The following is an 11,102-nucleotide window of genomic DNA, read 5'->3' on the forward strand; positions in this document are numbered from 1 at the left end:
AACCACAAGGTCAACTCAATAGGTCAAAACAAATGTGTGACGAAAGCCTGGGCCGAAGTTAACAAAGATCTAATCGCTAATTTTTATGCTTAACTCTAAAAACAATACTTTAAAAAAGTAACTCCACCCCCAACCCTCGCGCAAAACGCCGATTCGCGTCCGGGGGTGAGCGCAAGGGGCGGTACTTCCGGGTCAGGTGGGCCGGCTGCCTTGACCTTCCTCGTCGCTCAGCCATTTTGTCCCAGTCAGTCCGGAGGCTGCGGCTGCGGAGGAGCCACCCGAGGAGAACTTGCAAAGATGCTGTCCGTGCGCGTCGCCGCGGCCGTGGCCCGCGCCCTTCCTCGACGGGCCGGGCTGGTGAGTGCGGGGTACCGGCGGGAGGGAGGTGGCCCAGCGGGTCGCTGGTGCTGTGCTGATTCGCGAGCCCTTGCTGCATGGAGGGTGAGGGGCTGGCGGGCGCCGCCATCTTGCACCGCTGGCTGCGCGGCCTTGGGCTGGGCGGCGGCGTAAGGGCCCAGATGCTCGCCATCCGTGCGGGACCGTGTTAAGCGTTGCAGGGGAGGTGGCGACTTCGATGTTGTCTAGAGAGGGACTTCAGGGGGTGTCCAGGACTTCAGTTGAGAGCTGTCCGAGAGGGGGCTTTGGGTGAAGGTCAGGGCTGGGTCGCTCGTTCTCCTACACCTGCTCTGAAACGGCGAGGCTTGTCGCCCGCGGGTTCTCCGGGATTGCCCCGCTGAAGGTCAGAGGACTGTTGGTAGCTCTAGTTGAAGCGACCTAGGAAAGCCTGACATTGTATGAAGGTCAGTACGCCCCGGCCTTTTCACCTCTGCTCGGAGGTCGGTTCGGGGGAAAGCAATAAATGAAGGTGCTTTTCAGAATACTTAAGTAGACGATCTCAGTGCTGAATACAGAGGTGACTGGGAAACGCTGTACAGTGTAAATGTGCATTTCCTGCGGCCGATACCGTGACAGCAGTGAAACCTAAGTTGTCTCAGGCAGAAAGAAGGCTTTGCTTTGTGTCGTGGTACTTTGACGTGATTTAAGATTTAGTCCTTGAGGAATTGTTAGACAGTGATTGAGAGCTCAAGATAAAGCGTAGGTTGGAAAATGCCTATAAAGGTCAATGCCCTTCCTTACTTATCGCCCTTGAAGGCTTACATTTACTTAACTCTTGTTAAACGTAGTATCAGTTTCAGAGGTAAAATAGACACTGGCTATTTTACTGTTCTAATACAACTAAGTTGCAAGAAAAACATTTTTAATGGTTTTCATCCGGTTCTGTATAAGATAGTAGGTTCAGAATTGACAGTGACCAATAGCATCGTTAGAACTTGAAAGAGGCGGTCCAGATTGTTGTAGGCTTTGTCTGTGGCAAGGGAAAAAAAAGAATCCACAGCCATTCTTAATTTCTAATCAAAATCTTTTAACATTTAGGAATTTAATTTTTTAAAAAAGATTTTATTTATTTATTTGACAGATCACTAGTAGGCAGAGAAAAGGGAGAGGGGGAAGCAGGCTCCCGGCTGAGCAGAGACTCCCAGGACTCTGAGACCATGACCTGAGGCCCCAACCCATTGTACCACCCAGGCGCCCAGTAATTTTTTATTTTTATTTTTATTTCTTTTTTAAGTAAAGTAGGATATATATGGATATTTCTCCTTAGGAAGTTTATCTTACTGAGAATTTCCGCAGTTCAACTCAAATGTATCTAAAGATGAAATAATAGTACCTGATTCCCTTAAAGGAAAGGATAATTTGGTAACTCTGAGTTTTCAAAAAACACTTTAAAATTATTTATTTATTTTTTAAAGATTTTATTTATTTATTTGACAGGTCACAAGTAAGCAGAGCAGCAGACAGAGAGAGAAAGGGGGAAGCGGGCTCCCTGCTGAGGAGACAGTTCAATGTGGGGCTTGATCCCAGGACCCCGGGATCATGACCTGAGCTGAAGGCAGAGGCCTAACCCACTGAGCCACCCAGGCACCCCTAAAATAACTTTTTTTTTTTTTTAAAGATTTTATTTATTTATTTGACAGAGAGAGAGATCACAAATAGGCAGAGAGACAGACAGAGAGAGAGATGAGGAGAAGCAGGCTCCCCGCTGAGCAGAGAGCGCCATGCAGGACTGGATCCCAGGCCCCTGGGATCATGACCTGAGCCGAAGGCAGAGGCTTAACCCACTGAGCCACCCAGGCGCCCCTAAAATAACTTTTTATAAAATACTTAACCATATTCCCAGGAGCTGTTTAATACATTTTTGCATATATCAAAATCTGCTTTGTTGTGTGATTAATAGCCTTCCAGTTTTAAGCAGAATATTTTGAATATAATTAATATTTTCACTGATAACTTGGTCAAACTGATCAAACTAATTTGATCAAACTAAGCCTGCATTTGTTCAAGCTTGCCAGTTTATAAGGTCTTTTTTTTTTTTTTTTAAACAAAATTTTTAAAAATGTTTATGCACTAGGTCTCCAAAAATGCTTTGGGATCCTCCTTCATTGCTGCAAGGAACCTCCATGCCTCTAACACTCGTCTTCAGAAGACTGGTAAGTCATTATTTCTAAGGCTGTATACACCACACTTACTGCCTTGTCAGTAGGGGAAAAAATAAGTTATATAGGTTGCATAACTTTTTAATTTTCATTTGTTAATTGTTTTTCCCTCTTAATTTTAGTTACTACAAATCTCAGATTCTTTGCCTATAATGTGCCATTTAGCCCTGTCTTGGTAGGTTCTCTTGTTCTAGTGAAATGTATATTTTTTCATGATACTGCAGCTTCTTTTTTCTGATACAGTATCTTTGGGTGGAAACAGAAAGTACACATATCAGATGGTGGGTATCCTTTCTGAACTGTAAAAGATTTCATTTCATTAGAGGGGCGCCTGGGTGGCTCAGTTAAGTGTCTACCTTGTGGTCTGGTCATGATCCCAGGGTCCTGGGACGGATCCCAATCCCTACATTGGGCTCCCTGTCCCACCGGAAGCCTGTTCTCCATCTCCCATTCCTTTTGCTTGTGTTCCTTCTCTAGCTGTGTGTCTCTGTCAAAATAAGTAAAAAATCTTAAAAAAAAAAAAATAGAAAAAAATAAACAACTTTTACCTTTATGATTTTAGATGGTAATAGCTGCTTATCTGTACTTGGCAACTTACAGATTTGCACATTGCAAATAGATAATGGTGGAGGTGAGCATGGAAGATGCATAGGTTAGGGAATTCTTTTGGGGATATGTGAGTAGGGCTTTTGAACTAAAGATTAAACAAGTGAATACAGAAGTCTCCTACATGCTAAGATGAAGAATATTAAGTATTTGCATGTGTTTAAGGGGAAAGATATTTATACTTTGTTAACAGTTGCTTTTAAAAATGGATTGCTTTTTTGGGGTGCCTGGATGGCTAAGTTGGTTAAGTGTCCCACTCTTTTTTTAAAAAAAAAAATACTGGATTTATTTGAGAGAGAGAGGGAACACAAGCAGAGGGAGAAGCAAGCTTTCCACCAAGCAGGGAGTCTGATGTTCTGCTCCATCAAAGGACCCTGAGATCATGACCTGAACTGAAGGCAGACACTTAACGACTGAGCCACCCAGACGCCCAAGTGTCCCACCCTTGATTTCAGCTCAGTCTCCATGTCAGAGTCATGAGTTTAAGCCCTGCATTGGGCTCCATGCCGGGCATAAAGCCTACTTTAAAAAAAAAAAAAAAAAAAAAAGATTGCATTTTTAAGCTTTCTGCAGAGTTTAGCAAAAAAGTCAGGTTTCAACATAGATAGAAATTCCTGAGAAATTAAATAAAAGGAGTAAAAGATGAAATTATAATGATGTTGCTTAATTTTATTAGCTGATTATCTGGTTTACATTTGTCTTGTGAAATTTTCTCTCCATCACTTGGATTTGTGTGTTTTTATTTATTTATTTATTAAAGATTTTATTTTATTGACAGAGAGAGACAGGTAGATAGGGAACATAAACGGGGAGTAGGGGATGGAGAAGCAGGGTACCCACTGAGGAGGGAGCCCAGTGTAGGGCTCAATCCAAGGACCCTGGGAGCATGACAGCTGAAGACAGATGCCTAACAACTGAGCCACCCAGGTGCCCCTTGGATTTGTTTTTTTATAGCAGTGGTGGATATCAAGCTTTTTTGAGTAGAACCATGCATATTACATTTCAGAATGATTTGGTTAGGGGCACCTGGGTGGCTCAGTGGGTTAAAGGCTCTGCCTTTGGCTTAGGTCATGATCTCAGGGTCCTGGGATCGAGCCCCACATTGGGCTCTGCTCAGCAGGGAGCCTGCTTCCTCCTCTGTTTTTGCTCTGCCTGCCTCTCTGCCTACTTGTGATCTCTGTTAAGCAAATAAATAAAATGTTAAAAAAAATAATTTGGTTATTGTGATTACAAAATTACAGTTTTTATGTTGTTAGGGAAGTGTTTTTTTTTTTTTTTTTTTAAGATTTTATTTGTTTGGGCACCTGGGTGGCTCAGTGGGTTAAGCTGCTGCCTTCGGCTCAGGTCATGATCTTTAGGGTCCTGGGATCGAGTCCCGCATCGGGCTCTCTGCTCAGCAGGGAGCCTGCTTCCTCCTCTCTCTCTGCCTGCCTCTCTGCCTACTTGTGATCTCTCTCCGTCAAATAAATAAAATCTTAAAAAAAAAATTTAAAAAAAAATTTAAAAAGATTTTATTTTATTTGACAAAGAGAGATCACAAGTAGATGGAGAGGCAGGCAGAGAGAGAGAGGGAAGCAGGCTCCTTGTCGAGCAGAGAACCCCATTTGGGATTCGATCCCAGGACCCTGAGATCATGACCTGAGCTGAAGGCAGCAGCCTAACCCACTGAGCCACCCAGGCGCCCGGGAAGTGGGTTTTAAAAAGATCTTGAGACTAGGTTGTTTTTGCAATGGATTTTTTCTCTCAATAGGCACTGCCGAAGTGTCCTCTATCCTTGAAGAACGTATTCTTGGAGCCGACACCTCTGTTGACCTTGAAGAGACTGGACGTGTCCTGAGCATTGGTGATGGTATTGCCCGTGTACATGGGCTAAGAAATGTTCAGGCAGAAGAAATGGTAGAGTTTTCTTCAGGTTTAAAGGTAAATTACAAAAAATGAGATTTTGGTGTTTTAGGATTGGTCTCTGAATTACTCAATAATTCAGAGATTGTGCTAGTGTGTTTTTTTTAACTTTCACTCTCAACTTCTTCAGTATTTAATCATTATCATTGATTGTGGAAAAAAAATAAACTTAAGGGTTTTGGTTACCAAAGTTTTTATTCTAGGGACTGATAATATATAAATTGTAGGCACTAGTGCTGAAATAAAAAATTGACTAAACCTTCAGCCAAATTCTAAGAAGTCTGCTTTATACTTATTAAGATTGTCTTATAAGAGCCTTGGATAACTTCCAACTAAATTCATTTCTGGTGGAAAGTTGGAAGTCCTTGACTTTGTATATCTTCTAGGAGTAGACCTATTGTTAAGCTAGTGGTATAGTTATCAGAAGCTCTCTGATGATAGAAGTCTACTTCTTTCTATTAGGTTGAGTCTCGTTGGCCAGTGGGATGAAAACAAGTGGTAGCAGTCATGGGTTTTCTAAGGAAAGCAGAGTATAATATCTGGGTAGACCAGGGGGAGTAGGATAACCCACTCAGCGTGGGTAAAGACAGACTTGGTCCTCTGGCTACTGACCAGTATGGTAAAAAAACCTTGATATGGAAGAATAATTACACAGCCAAAAGTTTTCTCCATAGCTGTTAGACCTTGGCCAAAAATTTAGCCTCTCATATCTTCAGCGTATACATTGCATAACTTTGAAAGGTGAGGCTGATGTAAATAAACTCTTGAGTTTCTTTTTTAGCTTTTAAGATGTAAAAGTCTAGTATAGTCTAATAGAACTTCCTGCAATGATGGAAATACTTTACATCTGCACTATTTAAGTATAGTAAGTATTTTACATGTGAGGCTATTGAGGATGTACAGTGTGGAGTGTCTCACAGAGAGTGGGTGATGTGTAGAGATTTGTTAATTGGGGAGAAAATTGAGTTTCTCTGACTTCGGTAAGATGGTGTTAATTCAAATTTTAAATAGCCACATGTGGTTAGTGACAACTGTATTGAACATTAACTGCAGTGATACTCTCTGTTTGTTCTGAGTATTTCTGCAGAGCTTCAGTAACTGATCAGACTCAGTTCATAAATAGTCTTTATCCTTAGTAATGAATAGGGACCTAAAAATCTTATATTTTGAATTAAAGTTATAATGATGAGAGACGAGCCAGCACTGTTACATTATAGCATTTTATCCTCGTTTGGGTAGATTTTAATTTCCTTTTCTACTAACCTGATGAATTCTCACTGTAATTTTTTTAGATGTTTATGACACTACTCACAGATAAAAAGATGTAAATCAACTGTGTCTTAAAATTTCCAGTTGATCACTTTATTTGGTACTGATCACCTGGTTCAAAATCCATAGACAAAAGAAGTACAGTGAAAAAAGCTTGACCTAGTTTCTTTGTTTCTTCTAGTTCTTTGATGCTGTAGTAAATAAATGAGCATGTTAGGCTTATAATGCTATCCTAAGAGGATTCAAGGGAATGTGTTGCTGTTTTAAGTCTTGATAAAAGAAGGTTTTTTGTCATAAAAATACTTGAGTAAATCAATCAGATCAAAAGTCCTATACTCTCTCTTTTTTTAAACTAGCTATTTTCATTTCATATAGTGTTGACATTTGGGAAGAAGTACTACTCAGGCTTCATGGGGGTTCAATTGTGTGTTTTGTAGGGTATGTCTCTGAACTTGGAACCCGACAACGTTGGTGTTGTCGTGTTTGGAAATGATAAACTAATTAAGGAAGGAGATATTGTGAAGAGAACAGGAGCCATCGTGGACGTTCCAGTTGGCGAAGAGCTATTGGGCCGTGTTGTGGATGCCCTTGGTAATGCCATTGATGGAAAGGTACGTTTAATGGTTATTAGATGTGTTTGTAGCTTCTAATCGACATCAAAACTCATTGTTGTGGGGCTCCTTTTTATTGTTTAACAGGGTCCAGTTGGTTCCAAGACCCGTAGGCGAGTTGGCCTGAAAGCCCCTGGGATCATTCCTCGAATCTCTGTGCGCGAACCCATGCAGACTGGCATTAAGGCTGTGGATAGCTTGGTGCCAATTGGTCGTGGTCAGCGTGAGCTGATTATTGGTGACCGACAGACTGGGTAAAGCTTGTTAAACATTTTAACTAAAATTTAATTGTGGAAAGATTACTTATTAGGGTTGGAATGGTAAATGTTTTGGATATAATGGGGTGAGAAGAATCTGATGAGGATTAGAAGTAGGACTAAAATTTGAGAAATCCTTTGAAGTATTTACTAAAATTTAAGTTTACATTCTCTTCTTAAAGTAAAACATCAATTGCTATTGACACCATCATTAACCAGAAACGTTTCAATGATGGAACTGATGAAAAGAAGAAGCTATACTGTATCTACGTTGCTATTGGTCAGAAGAGATCCACTGTTGCCCAGTTGGTGAAGAGACTCACAGATGCAGGTATTAAAGAACTTCAGTCCAGGAATGTCTGGCTGGCTCGGTCGATAGAGCATGTGGCTCTTGGTGTTGGGAGTCATGAGTTCAAGCCCCGCCTTGAGGGTAGGGTTTACTTGAAGGGAAAGAACTTTAGTATCATTGTTCTCTGGGAGTCCTAATAATGCTAATCTTAGGATAGCTTCTACTTCTTGTAGGCTGGTTTTAATTATTTCCTAATGAACTGAAATTTCTTCTGATATAATTGAATAAGTAAAAGTAGTATAAACATTAAGGTTTTTGTCAGTTCCTTTAAAATCTGTGTTGTTTGACTCTGGTTAATCTGACTTTGGTAAATTATGTAGTAGCACTTAGTTTTTATCACAGTAGTCTTTAAAACCAAAATGTTGATAACCTTGTGGAACTTAAACTTATTTTCTTCCCAGATGCCATGAAGTACACCATTGTGGTTTCGGCTACTGCTTCTGATGCTGCTCCACTTCAGTACCTGGCTCCTTATTCTGGCTGTTCTATGGGAGAATATTTTAGAGATAATGGCAAACATGCTTTGATCATCTACGATGACTTATCCAAACAGGTCAAAGGATAATATATTTTTAGAATCTGTTTCTACGTTTGCACCACAATTGAAGGTGACAAATTTAGCTTCTAGTAACTGAACTTTATAATCCTCTTTCTGTACCGTAGGCTGTTGCCTATCGTCAGATGTCTCTGCTGCTCCGCCGGCCTCCTGGTCGTGAGGCCTATCCTGGTGATGTGTTCTACCTACACTCCCGTCTCCTAGAGAGAGCAGCCAAAATGAACGATTCTTTTGGTGGTGGCTCCTTGACTGCTTTACCAGTCATAGAAACGCAAGCTGGTGATGTGTCTGCTTACATTCCAACAAATGTCATTTCTATCACTGACGGACAGGTATTATTTTATAATTAAAGTAAATATAAAAGCTTTGGATTATTCCAAGGCATTGGTTTAAACTAGTGTTGATGAACTGATTTATTAAATGCTTTTCACTCTTTATTGCGGTGAATTTAAAATGTATAGAAAAGGAGAACAATGTAATGAACCCCACATGTCTCTCACCCATTTCAATTTGTGGTATAGTGAACTTCATTTTTGTTTCATTTATAGCCACTGCTGTTCTCTACCCCTGATAATTTTGAAGCAAATCTCAGAGGTCAGATCACTTCCTCTGCATTTTTTTAAAGATTTGTTTATTTATTTATCTATTTTGACAGAGATCTCAAATAGGCAGAGGCAGGCAGAGAAAGAGGAGGAAGCAGGCTCCCTGCTGAGCAGAGAGCTCGATTCGGGGTTTGAGACCAGGACCCTGAGACCATGACCTGAGCCGAAGGCAGAGAGAGGCATAATCCTCTGAGCCACCCAAACACCCCTTCTGCATATGTTTTAATAGGAATTCATCACCTGTTTTTTCTCTTCTCCTCTCTTAATCTTAGCAATAGAATATGTAAGTTGATAGGTACTGGGGAAGATTGGAGGGGCACTTTATGATGAGAAGACACTTAACATTTTTCCTTGGAGATGTTGGGCTTCAGTTTTTTTTTTTGCTTAATTTTGAAAATAGTTTTTTTTTTTTTTTTTTTTAAAGCTTGTTAACATATGTGTTCTCTGTATGTTGTAGATCTTCTTGGAAACAGAATTGTTCTACAAAGGTATCCGCCCTGCCATTAACGTTGGTTTGTCTGTGTCCCGTGTTGGATCTGCTGCCCAAACCAGGGCCATGAAGCAGGTAATTTGCATCACTTTGTCAAGGAGAAGGGATATCATTAGGTTCAAATCATAGTGTACTTGTATAGTGCTCTTTGTCAGTGGGTTAAGTATTTTTGTGTTTCTTGAGCTAACCATTTCTGTATTTCAGGTGGCAGGTACCATGAAGCTAGAATTGGCTCAGTATCGTGAGGTTGCTGCTTTTGCCCAGTTTGGTTCTGACCTTGATGCTGCCACTCAACAGCTCTTGAGTCGTGGTGTGCGATTGACTGAGCTGCTGAAGCAAGGACAGTATTGTGAGTTCTTTCATTTCATCCGTGTGTGTACTGTGTGTAAGGGCCTGGGAATCCCATAGCTCCTTACAAGTTATAATACCTGGTGTTCTTTCATTAAAGATAGTGTTTTGAATGTGATTAATGCCTGTTGTACTTCCAGCGCAGTCTGTCATTTGAATAACCAGGAAAACTTACTATATACTTTACTTTTGAGATTTAAAACCTATTAGATCTCTTCCTCCTACCCTTTCCACCTTGGCCTTGAGAGAATGGCATTGGGCAGATTTAAAAGTATGTTAGTATACATTTATTCTTGCTGTAGTTTAAGCAATTTATTTATTTATTTTAAAGATTTAGTTGACAGAGCAAGAGAGGGAACACAAGCAGGGGGAGTGGGAGTAGGAGAGGGAGAAGCAGGCTTCCCGCTGAGCAGGGAGACAGATGCAGGGCTTGATCCCAGGACCCTGGGATCGTGATCTGAGCTGAAGGTAGGTGCTTAATGACTGAGCCACCCAGGTGCCCCTCAGCAAATTATTTATATCTTAAACAGTTGAAATGCTGCCAGATGATAAATAGTGGTTATGGAATATCCCTGAAGATGATTACACTTTTAGGCTTGCAATTAACAAGGAAAACACTTTCCTGGAGAGAGAAGTAGGAAAGATACTAATGTGGAGTTTGTCACAGAGAAAGTGGGAGTAGGTAATATGTAGAAACATGATAATAATTAGAAGAAGAGGTAAGTTTTTCTGACATTGTTAATGTGTTTATTTGAGCAACTTGGCGTTCTTTTGTTTTCAGCTCCCATGGCAATTGAAGAACAAGTGGCTGTTATTTATGCTGGTGTAAGAGGGTATCTTGATAAATTGGAGCCCAGCAAGATCACAAAGTTTGAGCACGCTTTCCTGGCTCATGTTATCAGCCAGCATCAGGCCCTGTTGGGCAATATTAGGTATGAACACAATTGATGGCCTCTTTCCTATAAATTTTAAGATACAAGTCTTGTTGAAGTTTTTTTGAATTCTGTAGGTAGTCATTGAGTTTTTGATTAGGTCAGTACTGATGAACTGCTTTTTATTTCAAATAGGACTGATGGAAAGATCTCAGAACAGTCAGATGCTAAGCTGAAAGAAATTGTAACAAACTTCTTGGCTGGATTTGAAGCTTAAACTGCTGTGGATTCACATGAAATACCAGTTCGGTTTTGTTGTCGTTTATTCTGGTAATCAGTTCCATTTGTAAAAGGATTACTCCCATACGTCAGTCAGATGTACAGAAATGACCTTAAAAAAAAAATAAAGGTTCCGTATCGGTTGGTGGTTTTCTGTAGTCTGAGTGATTCTTTTAAAAGAGGTAAAATTAATTTGAGGAATTAATAAGCATGCTTTTTAGATGATTCAAGGCTGAGCTCTTCGTAAGATTCTAGAGTGCTTTGTGATTGACTAAAGAATTCATGAACTAGGTAACTGGATAATGTGGCAGAGTTTATACTTGGTAATGTTGAAGAGACCCACTGGCTTCTCTGCCAAGAAGGCTGATCTGTATAAAGTAATGTAGGCAAGAAAAGTAAAAGACAG

General features: G+C 40.5%; 1 protein-coding gene across 2 annotated transcripts; it reads left to right on the forward strand.

The window, feature by feature from the left end:
- The first annotated feature begins 41 nt into the window (after positions 1-41).
- Positions 42-10,847, forward strand: ATP5F1A (ATP synthase F1 subunit alpha). 2 transcript variants are annotated; one of them, XM_082699305.1, is made up of 12 exons: positions 42-357; positions 2,471-2,549; positions 4,912-5,081; positions 6,770-6,943; positions 7,031-7,197; positions 7,383-7,531; positions 7,951-8,102; positions 8,213-8,437; positions 9,165-9,272; positions 9,402-9,546; positions 10,327-10,477; positions 10,613-10,847. In XM_082699305.1, the coding sequence occupies exons 1-12, from the start codon at positions 298-300 to the stop codon at positions 10,692-10,694; spliced, it is 1,662 nt and encodes a 553-aa protein (XP_082555431.1). In that variant the 5' UTR covers positions 42-297; the 3' UTR covers positions 10,695-10,847. The 2 variants fall into 2 exon arrangements, with proteins under 2 accessions (XP_082555431.1, XP_082555432.1); XM_082699306.1 differs by having other exon boundaries at positions 235-1,980; positions 2,194-2,549.
- Positions 10,848-11,102: the final 255 nt, after the last annotated feature.

Source organism: Mustela nivalis (assembly GCF_964662115.1).
Source record: "Mustela nivalis genome assembly, chromosome: 14".
NCBI lineage: Eukaryota > Metazoa > Chordata > Mammalia > Carnivora > Mustelidae > Mustela > Mustela nivalis.